Genomic DNA, 25,269 nt, shown 5'->3' on the forward strand with positions numbered 1-25,269 from the left:
TAGCCTGCCTTTGCTGGTGAGTAGCGATTAGGCCTGGTGGAACTGCCATCAGTAAACCAAATGTGATCAGGGTGAGGAACATGAAAGAAGGAAATATGGGGACATGGGGTGAATGTCAGGTGGATTAGAGACATACAGTCATGGAGGTCAGGTGTGGTATCTGAAATAATGTGGGAGGTCAGATTGAAGTCCGGGCCAGGAACAATGGTAATTGTGGGAGACTCAACTAAGAGTGAGTATAGCTGGGAGGAAGAAAATAGATTTTGGAAGTTATGAGAACTGTAGAGAGTTGGCTGAGCATAGTTTGTGATTTTGAGGTCCTCTAAAAGTATTAATGCAGTGGCAGCTGCCACATGCAGACATGAGGGCTAGGCTAAAACAGTAAGGTCAAGTTGTTTGGATAAAAAGGCTACAGGGCATGGTCCCGGTCCTTGTGTAAGAATTCTGACTGCACAGCCCTGCACTTCAGCTGTATGTAATGAAAAGGGAGTGATGAGTTAGGGAGAGCCACCATGGGAGCAGCTTTTAGGGCTATTTTTTAAGGAATTAAAAGGAGAGTGGGGAAAGGATTTAGGATTTATAGGGTCAGCTAGGTTTATCTAGAATAGAATAATGAGTTGTGGAGGGAAGTATTGAGGATAGGTGAGTATATGGGTTTGGCACCACGGGATGGATAGACAAAACAATTTGGTTGATAAGGCGCAGATCCTGAACTAACCTGTAAGGCTTGTCCAGTTTTAGGACAGGTAAAATGGGGGAATTGTAAACAGAGTTTATAGGTTTTAGAAGCCCATGCTATAGCAGGTGAGTGATAACAGCCTTTAATCCTTTTAAAGTGTGCTGTGGTATGAGATACTGGCATTGGGAGGGGTAAGGGTGATTACGTTTTAATGGGATGGTAATGGGCATGTGATTGGTTGCCAGGGAGGGAGTAGAGATGTCCCATATTTGTGGGTTAAGGTCGGGGGATACAGGAGGAAGACGCAAAGGAGGCTTTGGGTTGGGAAGAAGGGTGGCAATGAGATGTGGCTGTAGTCCAGGAATAGTCAGGAAAGCAGATAATTTGGTTAAAATGTCTTCACCTAATAAGGGAATTGGGCAGGTGGGGATAACTATAAAACAGTGCTTAAAAGAATGTTGTCCAAGTTGGCACCAGAGTGGGGGAGTTTTAAGGGGTTTTGAAGCTTGGCCGTCAATACCCACAACAGTTATGGAGGCAAGGGAAACAGGCCCTTGAAAAGAAGGTAACGTGGAGTGGGTAGCCTCTGTATTGATTAAGAAGGGGACAGACTTACCCTCCACTGTAAGAATTACCCAAAGCTCAGCGTCCATGATGGTCCAGGGGGCTTCCAAGGTGACCGGGCAGCGTCAGTCTTCAGCCGCTAAGCCAAGCAGATCTGGGAAGGAGTCAGTCAGAGAGCCTTAGGCTAGAGCTTTAGGGGCTCTAGGAGTGGCTGCCGGTGAGTTGGACAGTCCAATTTCCAGTGGGGTCCTGCACAGATGGGACATGGCTTAGGAGGAATCCCTGGCTGCGGGCATTCCTTGGCCCAGTGGCCAGATTTCCAGCACTTGTAGCAAGCTCCTGGGAGAGGAGGTTCTCGAGGAACCCTGGCAGCTGCAGTTCAGGTGTTTGGAGTTCTTGTGTGCTGCAGATGTGGCTGGAGTTTGTCTCATAGTGGAGGCAAGGAATTGCAACTCAGAAATACATTGCTACTTGGCTGCCTCTACTCTACTACTGTACACCTTGAAGGTGAGGTTAATTAAGTCCTCTTGTGGGGTTTGAGGGCTGGGATTTAATTTTTGGAGCTTTATTCTAATGTCAGGAGCTGACTGGGTGATAAAATGCATATTTAGAATAAGACAGCCTTCTGACCCTTCAGGGTCTAGGGCTGTAAAGAGTCTAAGGGTTGCTGCCAAATGAGCCATGGACTAGGCTGGGTTTTTATATTTGATGAAAAAGAGCCTAAATGCTAACTGATTTGGGAGAGGTCAGATAAAGAAAAAGGAGCGTTAACCTTGATTATGCCTGTAGCTCCAGCCACCTTTTTAAGAGGAAATTGCTGGGCAGGTAGGGGAGGGCTAGTCACGGAATGAAACTGTAAGCTGGACCTGGTGTGAGGAGGGGAGGTGATAAAAGGATTATAGGGTTGGGGGAGCAGAGGCTGAGGAAGAATTGGGACCTAACTCGGCCTGGCGAGGAGCAGCCTGGGGAGGAGGGGAGAGGTCAGATGGGTCTGTAGAAAAGGAAGATTGGAAAGACTCAGCAACACTTGGGGTTGGGATTGAGGGGACAGGCGGGAGGGAAAGAAGCAAGATTTGGGACGAGTTGCATTGGGAACAGAGACTAGGGAGAGACCGATGTGTAAAAGAATGCCTGGACATCAGGCACCTCAGACCGTTTGCCCGTCTTATGACAAGAATTATCTAGATGTTGTAGGATGGAAAAATCGAAAGTGCTGTTTTCTGGCTATTTGGAACCACTGTCAAGTTTGTATTGGGGTCAAGCGGTGTTGCAGAAGAAAACAAGATGCTTAGATTTTAGATCAGGTGAGAGTTGAAGAGGTTTTAAATTTTTGAGAACGCAGGCTAAGGGAGAAGAGGGAGGAATGGAGGGTGGAAGGTTGCCCATAGTGAAGGAGGCAAGCCCAGAGAAAAGAGAGAGTAGAGACACAGAGAGAAGGGGTGGGGGGTGCTTGTCCCCAGGAAAGTGGAAAAGGGGTAGAAACATGGAGAGAAGGGATGGGAGGTGCTCGCCCCCCAGGAAAGTGGAGAAGAGGTGGGGACACAGAGAGAAGGGGTTGGGTGAGCAGCCTTGGGTTGCAATGTGGGTGAGCAGCCAAAGCAGGCATCCCTGCAATTGACTTGCCACCAAGGGAATGTGGGTCAATGACCAAGGCAGGTGTCCCTGTGGTGATCAGACACCTCTAAAATGTGGGTGAATAATCTGGCAGGCGTCCCCGCGTGATTAAACTTGAAAGGAAGACTGTCTTCCCAAGTCCGTGACAGGTGCCAGAGTTTTGGGTCCACGGATAAAACTCGTCTCCTTTGTCTCTACCAGAAAAGGGAAAGGAACTGAAATTAAGAGAAGGGAGAGATTGAAAGATTGCACCAAGATTGAAAGGAGAAAGACCTTGAGGGATAGTGAGAGAGGTCAGAGAAGAGAGTAAAAGAGACCGCTTACCAGATTTAAAATTGGTGAGATGTTCCTTGGGCTGGTTAGTCTGAGGGCCAGAGGTCATACGTGGATCTTTCTCATGGAGCAAAGAGCAGGAGGACAGGGGATTGATCTCCCAAGGGAGATCCCCCAATCCGAGTCACGGCACCAAATTTCACTCGCGTCCATGTGAAGAGACCACCAAACCGGCTTTATGTGAGCAACAAGGCTCTTTATGTCACCTGGGTGCAGGCAGGCTGAGTCTGAAAAGAGTCAGTGAAGGGAGATGGGGGTGGGGCCGTTTTATAGAATTTGGGTAGGTAAAGGAAAATTACAGTCAAAGGGGGGGTTGTTCTCTGGCGGGCAGGGGCGGGGGACACAAGGTGCTCAGTGGGGGAGGTTGTGAGCCAGGAGAAGGAATTTCACAAGGTAATGTCACCAGTTAAGGCAGGAACAGGCCATTTTCACTTCTTTTGTGATTCTTCAGTTACTTTAGGCCGTCTGGATGTATATGTGCAGGTCACAGGGGATATGATGGCTTAGCTTGGGCTCAGAGGCCTGACAATAACTATCCATGTTCCAAGATGCTTTATATGCCTAATCCTGTCACCCACAGACATCAGCAGAGTGCAAGGGAAATTAATTCAAAGAAAATAGCAGTTAACATTCCATAGTGCCAAACTCATTCTTAGCTGAGAGGGACTTTACTGAGAGGGACTTCTACCCTCCTCAATCTTAGGAGGAACTCTAACCTTCCTAAGCTAGGCCTCAAACCCAAGTTCAGTTAAGTGTCTTTGCCTTTTATTAAGAGGACTTTTAACCCTCTCTGTCTTAGAAGAGACTCTAATTCCCCTAAATTGGGCCTCTAATTCAATCACGTCCTTTACCCAGGTATGCCAGCACTTACCCAAAGTTGATTAATCAGTGCTGGATTCTGTTTCCTTCGGGCTGGTGGGGGGGGGCTCCTCAGTACCCCCCCTTCAGGGTTCACCAGAAGGATGTTATTGGAAAGGGGTCCTGATCCAGACCCCAAGAGAAGGTTCTTGGATCTCACACAGGAAAGAATTCAGGGCAAGTTCATAGAGTAATGTGAAAGCAACTTTATTAAGGAAGTCAAGGAATAAAGAATGGCTACTCCACAGGCAGAGCAGCCCTGACGGCTCCTACTTGCCCACTTTTATATTTGTTTCTTGATTGTATGCTAAACAAAAGGTGGATTATTAATGAGTTTCCCCTTTTTTGACCATATTGGGTAACTTCCTGATGTTGCCATAGCATTTGTAAACTGTCATGGCACTGGTGGGAGTGTAGCAGTGAAGACGACCAGAGGTCACTCCCATTGCCATCTTGGTTTTGGTGGGTTGTAGACGACTTTACCGCAGCCTGTTTGATCAGCAAGGTCTTTATGAGCTGTATCTTGTGCCGATCTCCTATCTCATCCTGTATCTTAGAATGCCTAACTGTCTGGGAATGCAGCCCTGTAAGTCTCAGCCTTATTTTACCCAGTCCCTATTCAAGATAAAGTTGTTGTGTTTCAAGCGCCTCTGACATGTCGAGGAAAAAGGCTAAATTCTGTAAAATATTTAAAGAGTTTATTCTGAGCCAAATATGAGTGACCATATTCTGACCAAATATGAGTGACTTGCCTGAGGCACAGTCTCAAGAGGTCCTGAGAACATGTGTCCAAGGTAGTTGGATTACAGCTTGGTTTCATACGTATTAAGCAGACAAAAGACATCCGTCAATACATGTGAGGTATCCATTGATTTGGTCCAGAAAAGCAAGACAACTCAAAGCAGGGACTTCCAGGTCATAGGTGGATTCAAAGATTTCTGATTGGCAATCACTTGAAAGAGTTAAATTATTATCTAAAGATCCAGAATCCATAGAAAAGAGTGCCTGAGTTAAGATAAATGGTTATGGAAACCAAGGCTCTTATTATGTAGATGAAGTCTCATAGGTGCTGCCTTTAGAGACAATCAATGGCAAGTGTTTCCTATTCAGACCTTTAAAAGGTGCTAGTCTCTTAGTTAATCTCTTCAGGATTGGGAGGGTCTGGAAAGGGAAAGATCTAGTTATGTTAATAGAGATTCTTTACAGATGCGAATTCTCTCCACAAAAGATGGCTTTGCCAGGCCATTTCAAACTAGGTCAAAGAAATGTATTTTGGGGTAAAATATTTTATTTTATTTTATTTTTTTGTCATGTGATATTATTCTGTGGTCAGGTTGGAATTTGCTATCTTATTGCTACAAAGAGTCTGTTATGTCAGTCTTAAGATGTGTTTTAATGTTAACACTGGTGACTTGTGCTTGAACTCCAAAAGGGAGAGGGTATAATGAGACATGTCTGACCCCCACCCCTTTCCATCAGGGCTTGAATGGGAAGGGGTGGGAGTGAAAAATCTTGAAGTTTTTCAGTTCAATTCAATCAGTTGGGGATCTTCGAATCTTGTTTTTGGTTTACATTTGTGAGGTGATATTGTTAAAGAAAAACTTCTGCTGAATTAAATTTATAAGAGTTTAATTAAACAAAGAATGATTCGTGAATCAAGCAGCCTCCCGAGCCAGAGTAGGCTCAGAGATTCCAACACAGCCACATGGTGAAAGAAGATTTATAGACAGAAAAAGGAAAGCCACGTACAGAAATCGGAAGTGAGGTACAGAAATAACTGGATTGGTTACAGCTTGGTGTTTGCCTTATTCAAACGTGGTTTGAACAGTTGGCCACATTTGACTGGCTAAAACTTGGTGATTTTGTAACCGCCCAAGGGGTTCACCTTGCCTGGTGCCTAGACAGAGCCAATTTCTCAAGAGAGGGGAATTGCAATAGAGAATGAGTAATTCACACAGAGCTGGCTGTGTGGGAGACTCGAGTTTTATTATTACTCAAATCAGTCTCCTAAGCATTCGGGGATCTAAGTTTTTAAGGATAACTTGGTGGGTGGGGGAATCCAGTGAGGCGGGGGTGCTGATTGGTGGGGGATGAAATCACAGGGAGTCAAAGCTGTCTTCTTGCACTGAGTCAGTTCTTGGTGGGGGCCACAAGATCAGATAAGCCAGTTTATCAATTTGGGTGGTGCCAGCTGATCCATCAAATGCAGGGTCTGCAAAATACCTCAAGCACTAATTTTAGCAGCAGTTTAGAAAGGGTCAGAATCTTGTAGGCTCCAGCTGCATGACTCCTAAACCATAATTTCTTATCTTGTGGCTAACATTAGTCCTACAAAGGCAACCTAGTTCCTAGGCAACAAAGAGTTCTGCTTTGGCTGTTGTCATCTTTGTTTTAATCTATAAACTAAGTTTCTCCCAAAGTTAGGTTAGCCTATACCCAAGAATAACAAGGACAGCTTGGAGGGTAGAAGCAAGAGGAAGTTAATTAAGTCAAATCTCTTTCACTGTCTCAATCATAATTTTGCAAAGGTGGTTTTAACTGGCACAAGAGTAGGCTCCAGTGTGTTTGCCATTCCATCTAGGTTATAGTTCACAATGTACAGATAAACCTTCAGGCCAAACTTAAAACATGTAAGGAGGCAGCTATAGGCTAAACTCGATTTGACAGTATGTTATCCCAATTTATATAGGAATGTCTGGAGCACCAGAAAGATTACAGAACTTCCCACGGCCTTGAGACCAGTATGCGAGGGTCCAGAGCTGGAGCCCAGGCCCTCAGAGCTTGGGTTCTGTGCCCCGCAGCTTCTATTTCAGCCACTTTCTGAGGGTGTAAAAATGGAGACCGGCATGCAGTGTTCTGAGACCTCCAAACTAGTAAAGAATCCACATCCTATTTTGTGTATTCTATTATTGTGAAACACATAGAAATACAACTTCAAAAGATCAAAACTTTTATCGGAATCTAAAGAAACAAAAACATGTAAGGTTTATTATTAAAGATTATAGCTAGAGACAAAAAAAGGAATAATGGGAATTTAATGAACACCTGAATTTAAACTAAAATCCTGGTTATACTTTTTAGTGCTCTTATATCGTAATAAATACATAATTCATTACTTTTATTTGCTAGAAATGACCCAAGTTTCTGACTTATTTTCCTTACTAAGTGATTTATACTGGCAGCATTATGGTCCTCCTTTTCAAACAGTTCATTTTTTGCAGAGTTGTTTTCTAACTCCAAAGCATCTTAATATGGTGGCAATGTCCTCTACCCTAGAAATGACTCAAAATGTTAAGTATTTCATTTCCCTATTAGGAATAGTAATTCAGTGGAGTTTGGAACTGGTATAATATTTATAATGGAAAATACAGCAGTCAGAGATGGCAAAGGAATCTGTAAGTAAGTATAGAAAAACACCAAAAAAAGTTTTAAACAAAAATAAGGGAAACTCTAATTATAGACCTTGAGTTTTTCAGTTCTTAATGTGATTTTCATCTGTTTGGCTTTCAGCCGTGGTTGGCTTGGTTGCTGGAGGTCTGGTGCTGTTGCTACCAGAAACTAAAGGGAAGGCTTTACCTGAGACCATCGAGGAAGCCGAAAATATGCAGAGGTAGGCAGTTGAAAGTTCTAAATGAACGGTTCTCTGAAGGTTTTAGTACAACCCTGTAGCTATTTGTAAAGAATTAGTTTGACTTCATACTTCACACCATACACTGAGACAAATTCAAACTAAATCAAAGACTTGAAAGCATTTAAAAAATCAGTAAAATTACAAACACACTATATGAGAATTTCTTTAAACTTTCATGTGGAGAAAGTCTTTCTAAATATGACCCAAAAAATCCAGAATCCATAGAAGGAAGGTCAATATGTTCGCTTTCGTTAAAATAAAAGATTCTGCATTAAACAACTACCATAGGCTAAAAATAAAATTATAAACTTGAAGAAAATATTTACTACTCTACATTGGGCTAATTTTCCCAACAAATCTATAAGAGCAACCACCCAATAGAAAAAAAAAAAAAAAAAGGGCAACATATGTGAGCAAATAATTCAATGAAAAGAAAATAAAAACAGCTCTTAAATATGTGAAAATATGCTCAACCTCCTTCATAGTAAGAAAAGTTCAAATTAACACTGCACTAATAACTACTTGGATTGTCAAAAATAAAAATACTGGGTAACACACTATGTTGGGGAAGAATGGGGAGAAACACAGTCTCCCGTGTTGCTGGTAGGAGTTAGATACCTCTATAATGGACAGTGCAATAGTAGGATAAAAATTACAAACATGGGCCAGGCACAGTGGCCCATGCCTCTAATCCCAGCACTTTGGGAGGCCGAGATGGGCGGATCACAAGGTCAGGAGATCGAGATCATCCTGGCTAATACAGTGAAACTCCATCTCTACTAAAAAAATACAAAAAAACTGTAGCTGGGTGTGGTGGTACACACCTGTAATCCCAGCCACTGGGGAGGCTGAGGCAGGAAAATCACTTGAACCCAGAGGCAGAGGTTGCAGTGAGCTGAGATCACGCCACTGCACTCCAGCCTGGGTGACAAAGCCAGACTCCGTCTAAAAAAATAAAAATATATTAAATTAAAATTACAAACATGTATATCCTTTAACCTGGTGACTCTACACCTCTAGAAGTTTACATGTACAAAGTGATATGTGTACAGGACTAGTCATTAAGGCATTTTTTTATAACAAGAGTTTGGAAACAACCTAAATGATCATGAATTAGAACACCAGTTAAATAAATGATATGCCATTCTGTAAAATTATACAGTCATTAAAAAGAATGAGGCCACTTCACATACACTGACAAGGAAAGTTCTCCAAGATATATTGCTAATGGGGGAAAAAGCAAAACATAGAAAAGTATATATCCTATAATTTGTGTAAAAATAGGGAAAGACATATATATAAATACTTGTGTCTCGGGAAAAAAATGTACAAGAACCATAACATTGGTTGTCTATGGAATTGAGTTGCTGTGGGATACAGGTAGAAGGGAGACTGCAATGCTTACAAAAATCCTTTTTGTAATTTTGAATTTTGGACCATATGAGCCCATTCAAACAGTACATTAAAAAAATTAAAGACAAACTGGTCTGAACTCTCCTCACAAATTTGGTTATACAGTATGTTTAGATATTTTTATTTATTTTCTTCTGACTCCATTTTTGGCCTGCTGATACCACGAACAACTGATTTTTATTCATTTTACCAAACCTTCTTGTTTAACATTTTCAGTACTTGAACAAAATGCTGGTAAATCACAGTGGTCTGAGGCTTTTCCTAGAACTTGAGTCTTAGAGTTGGAAAAGGCTTTTAAATCCGGACAGAGGTCACATACTCACAGCCTGCAGGCCACCAAGTTCTCCAGTGCTTTCTTTGGCCTACACAGTATTTTTTTTTAAAGTGGGAAATTCCACATAAACTGGATTTCCAGGATCTGTTTTAAAAAAGCAGAAGATTTGGTAACACTGAGAAGATATTTCCTCTTGTTGTCAATGTGTAGGAGCTGAATGATAGCTTGGCTTTCTGAAGGGTTTGCCCTGTGCAGGAGGCCACAGTCCCCACTGTTTCCTATTGTCTTTGGTACATTGTATAATCTGCCTGGTCCATGCAGACATTTGAGTTGGAGACCTTTCATCTAAACCAACCGTCTCCAACCCCATACCCCTCTCCCTATGCAGCTTCCCACACACATGGGCACCTCCCGTCAAAGACAGTCTAAATCCTGTTTACTGTGGTATCGCTGGAACTCAGCACGGTACCTGGCATATGCAGAGCAGGAGCTTACCAATTATTTGTGGAATAAATGCTGAAGTTCTTTCTACAGCATCCCTAATTGAAGTTTCTTCCTCTAGCCAGCGCCAGTGCCAGGCAGGCAGTAATATGTGTAGTGAAGAGCACGACCTGTGGAACCTGAAGCCCTGCCATCACATTTCCCATGTGTGTGGCTTTATTGCCTGAATGCCTCAAAGCCTCAGTTTCCTGATCTGTAAATGGGGACAACAGTACCTACTCACTGGATTAAAGAAGAAAATATGTGTAAAGTGCCTGACACTAATTGTCACCTGGTTCCTAATTAAGTTGTTATGGTTCCTAACGGCACTAAACTTGTCCTAGTTACAAATATAACCTGTGGACTTATACCCAATACCTTATCTTGCTTCTTAAGCCTGTTTTCCTTTCTGTAAAATGAGGATAACAATAGCTAACATTTACTAAGTGCTCTCACCCAGTGCTTTCCAATTAACACTCACCAAGTGTCAATAAAGTGCCTGACACTAATTAATTAATGTCTACAAGCCCCTGCTATTATTCACAGAAGCTTTTGTAGCTGTTCTATAAAACAGGAAAATATATGCCTAGACTATTTATTGGAAATCAAATTTTAAAATACATCCCGAGTTGTTGTAAGATGGAGAAGTGTAACTCAGTGACACACACATTCCTATGCTTGTCAGAGTTGTTCATTTTCACCAGGCTGGTTCAAAGCAGACTAAAGAGATATTTCAAAAGATCATTCCTGTTGTTATTTTATATTCTTTCCATTTGTATGATCTACAGATACTGCTATGAAGATTCGCACTGTTCTTGTTTCTGTATTATATAACCCAGTTCACCATGCCCTGAGAGATATGTGTAAGACTTGGGGAATTGCAGAAGAGTGGGAGTGGTGAGGACTGAGACAGAGCCAGAGAACAGTGTGCCTACAGAGGGAGGGGTGGGAGGTGTGGCCTGCAGGAGGCAAGGATGTCTGGGAGCAGGAGGGCAGACCACAGCTGGCACTGAAAACTGACCCCAAGAACAGTGTCATATGCGCTGAGAGCCAGCAGAAACAGGGCAGGGCAAGAATCCCTCCCTCACCAACCAAGTCATTTGGTTCCTAAGGGCACTAAACCTGTCCTAGTTACAAATATAGCCTGCATGGACTTTTACCCTATTCTTTATCTCACTTCTCACTTTTTTTTATCTCTCTATTTTTGAGACAGTGTCTCCCACCAGTTACCCTGGCTGGAGTGCAGTGGCTCAATCTCAGCTCACTGCAGCTTCAACCTCCTGGGCCCAGACCATTCTCCCACCTCAGCCTCCCAAGTAGCTGGGACTATAGGCATGTGCCACCACGCCCAGCTAAGTTTTTTGTATTTTTTCAGTAGAGACAGGTTTCGTCATGTTGCCCAGGATGGTCTCAAACTCTGGAGCTCAAGTTATCCACCCACCTTGGCCTCCCAAATTGCTGGGATTAGAAGTGTGAGGCACCACGCCTGGCCCCTTATCTCACTTCTTAAGCTGGTTTTCCTCTGTAAAATGAGGATAACAATAGCTAACATTTACTAAGAGCTCTGCCCGTGCTTTCCATGCCCTTCACGTGCACCTTCTTTTATTGCATTTCATTTTATTGCATTTTGCAGATATTGCATTTTTTAACAGATTGAAGGTATACAGCAATCCTACATTAAACAAGTTTATTTGCAGCATTTTTCCAACAGCAGGTGCTCACTGTATGTCCCTGTGGCATGTGTTGGTAATTCTCACAATATTTCAAACTTTTCCATTATTATCATATCTGTGATGGTGACCTGAGATCGGTAATCTTTGGTACAACTATTGTAATTGTTTTAGGGCACCACGAGCCATGTCTGTGTAAAACAGCAAACTTCATTGATAAAATGTGTGTGATCTGACTGTTCCACACACTGACCGTTCCCCCATCTCTCTTCCTTTCCTTGGGCCTTCCTCTTGCCTAAGACACAACCATATTGAAATTAGGCCAGTTAATAGCTCTACAATGCCCTCTTGGTGTTCAATGAAAGGAAGAGTTGCAAGTCTCAACTTCAAAGCAAAAGGCAGAAACGATTGAGCTCAGTGAGGACGTCGTGTTGAAAGCCAGCATAAGCTGAAAGCAAGGCCCCTTGCACCAGTTGGCCAAGTTGAGAATGCACAGGAAAAGTTCTTGAAGGAAGTTTAAAAATGCTACTCCAGTGAACACACAAATGAGAAAATGAAACAGCCTTATTGCTGACATGGAGAAAGCTTGAGTGGTCTGGATAGAAAATCAAACTGGTCACAACATTCCCTTAAGCCAAAGCCTAATCCACAGCAAGGCCTTAACTCTCTTCGATTATATGAAGGCTGAGACAGGTGAAGAAGTAGCAGAAGAAAAATTTGAAGTTAGTAAGGTTGATTCTTAAGGCTTATGGAAAGAAGCCGTCTCCGTAACATAAAAGTGCAAGGTGAAGCAGCAAGTGCTGGTGTAGAAGCTGCAGCAAGTTCTCCAGATTTAACAAAGATCGTTGATGAAGGTGGTCACACTAAACAACAGATTTTCAATATAGACACAACAGCCTTCTATTGGAAGAAGATGCCATTTAGTACTTTCAAGGTGACAGGGGAAAAAAATCAATGCCTGGTTTCAAAGCTCAAAGGAGAGTTTGACTCTCTTGCAGCTGGTGACTAGAAGGTGAAGCCAAAGTTCATTTACCATTAAAACCCTAGAGTCCCTAAGAATTATGCTACATCTGCTCTGCGTGTGGTCATGGAATAGCAAAGCCTATGTACAGATAACAGTATACCTGTTTACAGTATGGTTTATTGAATATTTTAAGCCTGCTGTTTAGACCTACTGCTTAGAAAAGAAGATTGCTTTCAAAAGATTACTGCTCATTGACAATACATACACCTGGTCACCCAAGAGCTCTGATGGAGATGTACCTAAAGATTAATGTTGTTTTAATCCCTGCTAACACAACATCCATTCTACAGCCCATGGATCAAGGAGTAGTTTTGACATTCAAGTATTATTATTTAAGAAATATACTTTATAAGGCTATAGCTACCATAGATGGTAATTCCTCTAATTGTTCTAGGCAAAGTACCTTGAAAACCTTCTGGAAAATTTTCACCATTGTAGATGCCACTAAGAACATTTGTGAATGATTGGAGGTCAAAATATGAACGTTAATGGGAGTTGTGAAGAAGTTGATTACAACCCTCATGGATAACTTTGAAGAGGTCAAGACTTCAGCATAAAAAGTATCTGCAGATATGATAGAAATAGCAAGAGAACTAGAATTAGAAGTAGAGCCGGAAGATGTGACTTGAATTGCTTCAACCTCATGATAAAACTTGAACAGATGAGGAGTTGCTTTTTAGAAATGAGCTTACAAAGTGGTTTCTTGAAATGGAATCTACTGTTGGTGGAGATCCCGTGAACATTGTTGAAATGACAACAAAGGATTTAGAATATTACATAAACTTAGTTGACAAAGCAGCATCAGGGTTTGAGAGGATTGACTCCAATTTTTAAAGAAGTTCTACTGTGGGTAAAGTACTATGAAACAGCATTGCATGCTATAGAGAAATCTTTCATGAAGGGAAGAGTCAATCAACATTGAAAACTTCATATTCTTGTTTTAAGAAGTTTCAACAGCCGCTTCAACCTTCAGCAACCACTATCTTGATCAGTCAGCAGCCATCAACATAGAGGCAAGAGCCTCCACCAGCAAGATTACGACTCATTGAAGGCTCAGATGATTGTTAGCATTTAAAAAAAAAGTATTTTTAAATTACATCGTTTTCTTAGACATAATATTGCACATTTAATAGACTACAGTATAGTGTAACCATAACTTTTATATGAACTGGAAAACCAACAAAAATGTATGACTCACTTTATGGTAAAATTTACTTTATTGTGGTAGTCTGGAACTGAATCCCCAATATCTCTGAGGTATGCCTGTATTCCCTCACTGAATCCTTGCAGCAACCCTATGAAATAGGTGTTATTATTATTAACCCCACTGACAACTGAAATATAAAAACAGGCCAGAGAAAGTAAAGGACTTGCTCAAAACCACACAGCCAATAAGTGACAAAGCCAAAGTTTCAATCCTGGCAGCTAGATTTTGTGGCCCATGAACTTGTCTCACCATCAGAGGGTTGGGCTCATGAATGGGACAATGCAATGAAGCACCCATCACAGTGCTTGGTATTTAATTAGTAGTCACTCACTGGTGACTGATGTTGTTGCGGCTGCTGCTGCTGTTGTTGCTGCTGCTATTGCCATTTTTATTGTTGCTGTTGTTGCTGCTGTTGTTATTGGTACTGCTGCTATTGTTTTTGCTGTTGCTATTACTGCTGTTATTGCTATTACTGTTGTTATTGCTATTGTACTTGTTTCTACTGTTGTTGCTGCTGCTGTTATAATTATTGCTGCTGTTGCTACTGCTGCTACTGTTGTTGCTGCTGTTGTTGCTGATGTTGCTGCTGCTGTTGTTACTGCTGGTGTTCCTACTGCTGTTGTTGCTGCTGCTGTTATTGCTTCTGTTGCTGTTGCTGTGGCTATTGTTGCTGTTGCTGTTGCTGTTATTGATTGTGATGCTATTGTTGTTACTGATGCTTCCATTGTTATCGCTGCTGCTGTTGTTGCTACTACTGCTACTGCTGCTGTTACTGTTGTTGCCTCTGTTAGTGTTGTAGCTGTTGTTATTGCTGCTACTGTTACTGTTGCTGCTGTGACTATTGCTGCTGTTGTTTTTGTCACTACTGTTGCTGCTGTTGTTGCTTTTGTTACTGTTGAAGCTACTGTTGTTGCTGCTTTCTTGCTGTTGTTGATGCTTTTGCTGTGGTTGTTGTTTTTGTTGCTGCTGTTGCTGTTCACCTTTGTTATTGTTACAACTACTGTTGTTGCTGCTCTTGCTGCTGCTGCTCCTGCTGCTGCTACTGATGTTGTTGCTGCTTCTGCTATTGCTGTTGCTGCTTTTGCTGATGTTGCTGTTGTTGGTGCTGTTATAATTCTTGCTGCTACTGTTGTTGCTGCTGTTGCTTTTGTTGTTGCAGCTACTTTTGTTGCTCCTCTTGTTGTTGCTGCTGCTATTGCTGCTGTTGTTGCTTTTGTTATTGTTGTTGCTTTTGTTATTGTTGTTGCTGCTACCATTGCTGACATTGCTGTTGCTGCTGCTGCTGTTGCTGCTACTGCTATTGTTGCTGTTTCTATTATTATTGCTGTTGTTGATTATGATGTTGTTGCCATTGCTGCTGCTGCTGTTGCTGAAATTGTTGCTGTTGTTGTTGTTAATGCTGTTGTCATTGCTACTACTATGGCTGCTGCTGCTGTTGTTGCCACTATTGCCACTGCAGCTGCTGTTGTTGCTACTGCTGATGTTGCTGCTGTTGTTACTGTTGTGGTTGCTGCTACTATTGTTGCTACTGTTGCTTTTGTTGTTGCTGCTGCTTCTGTTGTTATTGCCATTGTTGAGTATGATGCTGTTGCTATTGCTGTCACTGCTGCTACCATTGCTGATGCTGTTGTTGCTGCTATTGTTGCTGATGTTGTCATTGCTGCTATTGTTACTGCTGTTGCTGTTATGATTGCTGCTGCTATTGCTGTTGTTATTGTTGCTTTTATTGTTGTTGCTGCTCTTGCTGCTGTTGTTGCTGCTATTGCTGCTATTGTTGTAATTATTGCTGCTGCTGCTGCTGCTGCTGTTATTACTGCTATTTCTGTTGCTACTGCTGCTGTTGCTGTTGCTATGGCTATTGTTGCTGTTGTTAACTGTGATGCTATTGCTGTTGGTGATGCTTCTGTTGCTATTGCTGTTGCTGATACTGTTGCTATTGTTGCTTTTGTTATTGTTGCTGTTGTTGCTGCTGCTGCGACTGTTGCTGTTGCTGCTGCTGCTATTATTGTTGCTGCTGCTGTTGCCATTGTTACTGCTGCTATTGTTGCTGCTGTTGTTGCTGATGCTGCTACTGTTGCTATTGCTGTTGCTGCTACTACTGCTGCTGGTGCTGCTGCTACTGTTGTTGCTACTATGGTAATGATTGCTGCTGCTGCTGTTACTGCTATTACTACTACTGCTTCTGTTGTTGCTGCTGCTGCTGTTATTGCTTCTACTCCTGTTGTTGCTACTGCTGCTCTTGCTATTTCTGTGACTATTGTTGCTACTGTTGTTGCTCTTAATTGTGATGCAGTTGATTCTGTTGCTATCGTTGCTACTATTGCTAAAATTATTGCTGCTGTTGTTGCTATTGTTGCTTTTGTTGTTACTATTGCTGTTGCTTTTGTTATTGTTGCTACTGCTGTTGTTATTGCTGCTGCTGCTCCTGTTGTTACTGTTGCTATTGCTATTGCTAATACTATTGTTGCTGCTGCTGTTGCTCATGTTGTTACTGTTGCTATTGCTGTTACTACTGAAGCTGCTATTGTTGCTATAGCTGTTGCTGCTGATGGTATTACTGTTGCCATATCTGTTGCTGCTACTGTTACTGTTGCTGTTGTTATTACTATTGTTGCTACTGTTGCTTTTGTTGTTGTTACTGCTGCTGTTGTTGCTGATGTTTCTGCTGTTGTTACTGCAGTTACTACTGTTATTACTGTTGTTGCTGCTGTTACTAGTATTGCTGCTACTGTTGCTCCTGTTGTTGCTTTTGTTGTTCCTGCTGCTGCTTCTATTGCTACTGTTATTTCTGCTGCTGCAGTTGTTGTTATTGTTGTTGGCACAGAGACCAGAGGAGCTCAAGTGACTTGAGTGTACCTCCCCATCTGGAGCTTTAGAGAATTCCAAAACCATAGGGTTATTTGGGTAAGCTTCTCCCATCCCTCGTCTCAGATTGGATTTGTCCAGAAATTGAGACAAAACTAACCAACTCCAGGTTGGGGAAATTCTGTGAGATGCTGGGTGGCTGGGAGCAGCCCACACCTGATTCAATATTGTTATAAACAGAAACAGCTCCAAAGAGCATGGCTGGCAACAATAAAATGAAGAAAGCAGCATTTATACGATGAATATCAGCAATGTCCTGGCATTCACGAAGACAAGATGATTGAGAAAACTTGCAATTTGAACAAATGTTTTGATTGCATTCTTCATTTATCAAGCTGTTGAAAAGTAAATACACTTTGAAAAAAATAATTTTTCAAATTCTATTTGCTTAACTAATGATAACAATGTCTAGATTTTGCAATCTTTATCATTAACTGATATAAGATTAAGTTTAGTCTTTACCCACATTCTCTATTACAAAGAAAGGTGAACACCCTAAATAAAAAAAGGAACTTATTTAGGCCAGTACCAATTCAATAAGAGAATTTTAGGAATAACTCTGTCAACATGAGTTATCAACAAGTTCTGTCCATTTTCTTTGTGAGACCCACCATTCAGAATACATTGCAAGACTAATCCTGAACAAAGTTTATAATCATTTGTTGTTCCTCTTATTTATTACCCACTTTATTTTGGTTTTCAGCCTCCTCATAATTTCTTGCTCCCCTCTCCATTTTTATTTCTTATTGCAGACCAAGAAAAAATAAAGAAAAGATGATTTACCTCCAAGTTCAGAAACTAGACATTCCATTGAACTAAGAAGAGAGACAATTGCTCCCGTCATGACCTAGCTTTGATGGCAGCAAGACCAAAAGCAGAAATTCCTGCACTCATCACAAAGCCCATACAACTCAACCGAACTTACCCCTGAGCCCTATCAACCTATGTCTACAGCCAGTGGAGTCTATTGTACACTGTGGAAAAATACCTATGGGACCAGATCCTGCCAAGTTCTTCCAGTTCACTTTATTCTCAGCATTCCTAGGACATTGGACATTGGTTTTCTGGAGGGTTTTTTCCAATCTTTGTGTTTTTAAAATTTGATTATTTTCTCTACAATGCCATCTAACCAGAATACACAGGGGAACCGTGGGCCAGGAAAACAAAGTAGAAAAAAGTCTGAAAAACAGAAAAATTGGGAGAGGAGCATCTATTTTCTTAAAGAAATAAAACACCCAAAACAATATAAAATTGTCCAGAATGTATGTCAAGAACTTTAGATAGGCCTTTCAATAACATAGGGGAAGATATTTTTGAAAATACATTGATTATTATCTAGGTTAGACTTAAAGTGAATCTCAAATAAAAGAATCAGGAATACAACTTAAGTAATCATGAGGTCCTTCCATATTTAGACTGGGTAAGCATAAATGTATATTTTCTACAAAAGATCTTGAGAAGAGTTCAATAAAAATATTAGCATTATAAAACCATTGATGATCATTTTTTAGTCTGATAAAAATGTCTCAAAATTTGTGGATATTAAAATATATGTTAATATTTTATAAAAGTAATATAAATACATTTTTAAAAGCTAAATATTATGAGGCTTATAATGAGAAACAAAATTTCCTCACCCTATTTCACCTCTACTAATTTCTTAGAGAAAATTTTCAACTATTTTAGGTGAACTTTCCCCCTGAGATTCATCTCCATACATCTAAACAACTTCTTTATTTTGACATTTCTTGATTTTTTGGTTTAAATATTATCTATTTACTTTTCAATATAAAAGATAAAAATGTAGCTGTCTTCATCTCCCCCTTCATCCCAACACACAGCTTTTCTGCTCCCTTTAAACTTTATCACATTTTTATTAAATCAAATACTGAACTTTCATGTCATTGTGGCTATTAACACTGAGTCACTTAGTGTACTACGATTATGCTTCCTTTCTTTTATAGTATGTCACTTTTCCTGAACACGGGTTTTTTTTTTTTTTTTTATTGCTTTGTTTTCTACATATTCATCATTAATTTTCCTCTAAGCTGTCTGACAGAATAATAGTTCTCCCCTCAATGTTTTCAAATACATCATACATTGGTTTCTCTTTTCTTTTTTTCTGAGAGACCTCCCACCTGGAGCCCCCAGCCCTCCTACTCCACTGTGGCCTGGTGAATCTCTAGGTCTGCAGCAGGACTGTTGCCCTGGGCTCTCTCTCCCCACCTTCCTGGGTGTTCCTTTTATCTCCTGTCTCCTGGATGCCATCTGCTTCTTGATTTTTGTCACATTTTAAAGAAGCATAACTTCCAGTAGCTTCCTGAGAAAGCAGGCATGCCTGTCCTCCCACAGTCTCTTCTGTGGCATCAAATGTTGAAACCTGAAAATGACATTTCTCAGAGCCTTCACCACCTGGCTTCCTATAAGGCTCTACCAGTGGGTCACACTGCCAGAGATGGGAAGGAAGGAGCAAGAAAGAAGAGAAACGTTGATATTATAGGCTGTAGAATTGCCCCATAGGCTGAATTCATACCCTCATCAGGTCTCTTAAACAAAAGTTACAAAATGGGTAGGAAGGAGGGAATTTCAGAATTGGAATGGAGACACTGAGTGATCTGAAGATCTTGAACCCCCATGATGTAGTTTGGCTCTGTGTCCCCACCCAAATATCACCTTGAATTGTAATAATTCCCATGTGTCATTGGAGGTACTGAATGCAACGTAATTGAATCATGGGGGCAGGTTTTTCCTGTGCTGTTCTTGTGATAGTGAATAAGTCTCATGACATCTGACAGTTTCATAACAGGGAATTCTCCTTCACATGCCGGGACTCCTCTTGCTTGCTGTCGTGTAAGATGTGCCTTTGCTCCTCTTTTGCCTTCCACCACAATTGTAAGGCCTCCCCAGCCACATGGAACTGTGAGTCAAACCTTTTACACTTTATAAATTACTCAGTCTGGGGTATGTCTTTATTAGTATCATGAGAACAGAATAATATGATAAATTGGTACCAGTGTCAAATAAAAGTGTTGAACTCTACAAACATTTAAAGAGATTTATTCTGAGCCAAATGTGAGTGACCATGGCTTGTGACACAGCCCTCAGGAGGTCCTGAGAACATGTGCCCAAGGTGGTCAGGGCACAGCTTGGTTTTATACATTTTAGAGAAGCATGAGGCATCAATCAAATGCATTTAAGAAATACATTGAATTGGTCCAGAAAGGCAGGACAACTCAAAGTGAGGAGGGCATGGCAACAGCTTCCAGACTATAGGTGAAGTTAAATATTTTCTGGTTGACAATTGGTTGAGTTTGTCTAAAGATCTGGAATTGATAGAAAGGGAATGTTAGGTTAAGACAAAGATTGTGGAGGTCCGTTCCAAAATGGCCAAATAGGAACAGCCCCAGTCTGCAGCTCCCAGCATGATCAATGCAGAAGATGGGTGATTTCTGTATTTCCAACTGAGGTACCTGGTTCACCTCACTGGGTCTTGTTGGACAGTTGGTGCAGCCCACAGAGGGTGAGCTGAAGCAGGGTGGGGTGTTGCCTCACCCAGGAAGCACAAGAGGTTGGGGGATTTCCCTTTCTTAGCCAAAGGAAGCCATGACAGACTGTACCTGGAAAAATGGTACATTCCTGCTAAAATACTACACTTTTCCAACAGTCTTAGCAAACGGCACAACAGGAGATTATATCCTGCACCTGGCTTGGTGAGTCCCATACCCACAGAGCCTTGCTCACTGCTAGCGTAGCAGTCTGAGATCGACCTACAAGGCAGCAGCCCGGTAGGGGGAGGGGTGTCCACCATTGCTAAGACTTGAGTAGCTGAACAAAGCTGCCAGAAATCTCAAATGGAGCAGAGCCCACTGCAGTGATGCAAGGCTTGCTGCCTCTATAGACTCCACCTCTGGGGACAGGGCATAGCTGAACAAAAGGCAGCAGAAACTTCTGCAGACATAAATGTCCCTGTCTGACAGCTCTAAAGAGAGCAGTGGTTCTCCCAGCACAGTTTTTGAGCTCCGAGAATGGACAGACTGCCACCTCAAGACTTCTCAAGGTGTCTCTACTGAGACACCTCCCAGTAGAGGCTGACTGACACCTCATACAGGCAGGTGCCCCTCTGGGACAGTGCTTCCAGAGAAAGGATCAGGCAGCAGTATTTGCTGTTCTGCAGCCTCTGCTGGTGATACCCAGGCAAACAGGGTCTGGAGAGGACCTCCAACAAACTCCAACAGACCTGCAGCTGAGGGACCTGACTGTTAGAAGGAAAACTAACAAACAAACGAATAGCACCAACATCAACAAAAAGGACATCCATACCAAAACCCCATCTGTAGGTCACCAACATCAAAGACCAAAGGTAGATAAAACCACAAAGATGGGCAAAAACCAGAGCAGAAAAGCCAAAAATTTTAAAAGCCAGAGCACTTCTTCCCTCCAAAGGATCACAGCTCCTCATCAGCAATGGAAAAAAGCTGGATGGAGAAAGACTTTAACGAGTTGACAGAAGTAGGCTTCAGAAGGTCGGTAGTAACAAACTTCTCTGAGCTAAAGGAAGATGTTTGAACCCATTGCAAGGAAGTTAAAAACCTTGAAAAAAGATTAGACAAATGGCTAACTAGAAAAAACAGTGTAGAGAAGACCTTAAATGACTTAATGGAGCTGAAAACTATGGCACAAGAACTACATGACACATACACAAGCTTCAGTAGCCGATTTGATCAAGTGGAAGAAAGGGTATCAGTGACTGAATATCAAATTGATGAAATAAAGCAAGAAGAGAAGTTTAGAGAAAAAAAGAGTAAAAAGAAATTAACAAAGCCACCAAGAAATATGGGGCTATGTGAAAAGACCAATTCTATGATTGATTGGTGTACCTGAAAGTGACAGGGAGAATGAAACCAAGTTGGAAAATCCTCTTCAGGGTATTATTCAGGAGAACTTCCCCAACCTAGCAAAACAGGCCAACATTCAAATTCAGGAAATACAGAGAACACCACAAAGATACTCCTTGAGAAGAGCAACCGCAAGAAACATAACTGTCAGATTCATCAAGGTTGAAATGAAGGAAAAAATGTTAAGGGCAGCCAGTGAGAAAGGTCAGATTACCCACAAAGGGTAGCCCATCAGACTAACAGCAAATCTCTTGGCAGAAACTCTATGAGCCAGAAGAGAGTGGGGGCCAATATTCAACATTCTTAAAAAAAAGAATTTTGAACCCAGAATTTCATATCCAGCCAAACTAAGCTGCATAAGTGAAGGAGAAATAATATCCTTTATGGACAAGCAAATGCTGAGAGATTTTGTCACCACCAGGCCTGCCTTACAAGAGCTCCTGAAGGAAGCACTAAACATAGAAAGAAAAAACTGGTACCAGCCACTGCAAAAACATGCCAAATTGTAAAGATCATTGATGCTAGGAAGAAACTGCATGAACTAACAGGCAAAATAATCAGCTAACATCATAACGACAGGATCAAATTCACACATAACAATATTAACCTTAAATGTAAATGGACTAAATGCCCCATTAAAAGACACAGACTGGCAAATTGGATAAAGAGTCAAGACCCATCTGTGTGCTGTATTCAGGAGACCCATTTCACATGCAAAGACTCACATAGGCTCAAAATAAAGGGATGGAGGAAGATCTACCAAGCAAATGGAAAACAGAAGGAAAAAAAAAAAAAAAAGCAGGAGTTGCAATTCTAGTCTCTGATAAAACAGACCTTAAACCAGCAAAGATCAAAAGAAACAAAGAAGGCTATTACATAATGATAAAGGGATCAATTAAAAAAAAAAAAAAAAAATCTCACTATCCTAAATATATATACACCCAATACAGGGGCAACTAGATTCATAAAGCAAGTCCTAAGAGACCTATAGAGAGACTTAGACTCCCACACAATAATAATGGGAGACTTTAACACCCCACTGTAAATATTAGATAAATGAGACAGAAGTTTAACAAGGATATCCAGGACTTGAATTCAGCTCTGCACCAAGCAGACCTAGTAGACATCTACAGAACTCTCCACCCCAAATCAACAGAATATACATTCTTCTCAGCATCACATTGCACTTATTCCAAAATTGACCACATAGTTGGAAGTAAAGCACTCCTCAGCAAATGTAAAAGAACAGAAATCACAACAAACTGTCTCCTAGACCACAATGCAATCAAATTAGAACTCAGGATTAAGAAACTCACTCAAAACCACACAACTACATGGAAACTGGACAACCTGCTCCTGAATGACTACTGGGTAAACAACGAAATGAAGACAGAAATAAAGATGTTTTTTGAAACCAATGAGAACAAAGACACAATGTACCAGAATCTCTGGGACACATTTAAAGCAGTGTGTAGAGGGAAATTTATAGCACTAAATGCCCATGGGAGAAAGCTGGAAAGATCTAAAATTGATACCCTAACATCACAATTAAAAGAATGAGAGACGCAAGAGCAAACAAATTCAAAAGCTAGCAGAAGGCAAGAAATAACTAACATCAGAGCAGAACTGAAGGAGATAAAGACACAAAAAAAATCCTTTAAAAAATCAATGGATCCAGGAGCTGGTTTTTTGAAAAGATCAACAAAATTGATAGACTCCTAGCAAGACTAATGAAGAAGAAAAGAGAGATGAATCAAATAGATGCAATAAAAAATGATAAAGGGGATATCACCACCGATCCCACAGAAATACAAACTACCATCAGAGAATACTATAAACTCCTCTATGCAAATAAACTAGAAAATCTAGAAGAAATGGATGAATTCCTGGACACATACACCTTCCCGAGACTAAACCAGGAAGAAGTGGAATCTCTGAATAGACCAATAACAGGGTCTGAAATTGAGGCAATAATTAATAGCCTATCAACCAAAAAAAAAGTCCAGGACCAGGCAGATTCACAGCCAAATTCTACCAGAGGTACAAAGAGGAGCTGGTACCATTCCTTCTGAAACTGTTCTGATCAATAGAAAAAGAGGGAATCCTCCCTAACTCATTTTATGAGGCCAGCATCATCCTGATACCAAAGCCTGTCAGAGACACAACAAAAAAAAGAGAATTTTAGACCAATGTCCCTGATGAACATCAATGTAAAAATCCTCAATAAAATACTGGCAAACCGAATCCAGCAGCACATTAAAAAGCTTACCAACTCAATCAAGTCAGCTTCACCCCTGGGATGCAAGACTGGTTCAACATACACAAATCAATAAACCTGATTCATCACATAAACAGAACCAAAGACAAAAACCACATGATTATGTCAATAGATGCAGAAAAGGCCTTTAACAAAATTCAACAGCCCTTCATGCTAAAAACTCCCAATAAACTAGGTATCGATGGAATGTATCTCAAAATAATAGGAGCTACTTATCATAAACCCACAGCCAATATCATACTGAATGGGCAAAAACTGGAAGCATTCCCTTTGAAAACTGGCACAAGACAGGGATGCCCTCTCTCATCACTCCCATTCAACATAGTGTTGAAAGTTCTGGCTGGGGCAATCAGGCAAGAGAAAGAAATCAGGGTATTCAGTTAGGAAAAGAAGAAGTCAAATTGTCCCTGTTTGCAGATGACATGATTGTATATTTAGGAAACCCCATTGTCTCAGCCCAAAATCTCCTTAAGCTGATAAGCAACTTCAGCAAAGTTTCAGGATACAAAATCAATGAGCAAAAATCACTAACATTCTTATACACCAGTAACAGACAAACAAAGAGCCAAATCATGAATGAACTTCCATTCACAATTGCCACAAAGAGAATAAAATACCTAGGAATACAACTTACAAGCAATGTGAAGGACCTCTTCAAGGAGAACTACAAACCACTGCTCAACAAAATAAAAGAGGACAGAAACAAATGGAAGAACATTCCAAGATCATGGATAAGAAGAATCAATATCGTGAAAATGGCCATACTGCCCAAGGTAATTTATAGATTCAATGCCATCCCCATCAAGCTACCAATGACTTTCTTCACAGAATTGGAAAAAAATACTTTAAAGTTCATATAGAACCAAAAAAGCACTCGCATTGCCAAAACAATCCTAAGCAAAAAGAACAAAGCTGGAGGCATCACACTACCTGACTTCAAACTATGCTACAAGGCTACAGTAACCAAATCAGCATGGTACTGGTACCAAAACAGATACATAGACCAATGTAACAGAACAGAGGCCTCAGAAATAACACCACACATCTACAACCATGTGATCTTTGACAAACCTGACAAAAACAAGAAATAGGGAAAGGATTCCCTATTTAATAAATGGTGCTGGGAAAACTGGCTAGCCATATGTAGAAAGCTAAAATTGGATCCCTTCCTTACACCTTACACAAAAATTAATTCAAGGTGGATTAAAGACTTAAATGTTAGACCTGAAACCATAAAAACCCTAAAAGAAAATCTAAGCAATACCATTCAGGACATAGGCATGGGCAAGGACTTCATGACTAAAACACTAAAAGCAATAGCAACAAAAGCCAAAATAGATAAATTGGATCTAATTAAAGAGCTTCCACACAGCAAAAGAAACTACCATCAGAGTGAACAGGCAACCTACAGAATTAGAGAAAACTTTTGCAATCTACCCATCTGACAAAGGGCTAATATCCAGAATCTACAAAGAAATCAAACA

The 25,269-nt window shown here is 41.0% G+C and overlaps 1 protein-coding gene across 1 annotated transcript in view; it reads left to right on the forward strand.

Moving 5' to 3' along the window:
* Window positions 1-18,040, forward strand: part of SLC22A2 (solute carrier family 22 member 2) — a 43,738-nt gene extending 25,698 nt beyond the window's left edge. Inside the window, exons 10-11 of the mRNA XM_008007743.3 lie at window positions 7,559-7,658; window positions 17,365-18,040. Coding sequence (XP_008005934.2) covers window positions 7,559-7,658; window positions 17,365-17,431 — 167 coding nt within the window. The 3' untranslated portion in view covers window positions 17,432-18,040. The remainder of the gene's footprint in view (window positions 1-7,558; window positions 7,659-17,364) is intronic.
* The last annotated feature ends 7,229 nt before the right edge of the window (window positions 18,041-25,269 follow it).

The sequence above is a fragment of the Chlorocebus sabaeus genome, chromosome 13, assembly GCF_047675955.1.
Source record: "Chlorocebus sabaeus isolate Y175 chromosome 13, mChlSab1.0.hap1, whole genome shotgun sequence".
NCBI classification, from domain to species: Eukaryota; Metazoa; Chordata; class Mammalia; order Primates; family Cercopithecidae; genus Chlorocebus; species Chlorocebus sabaeus.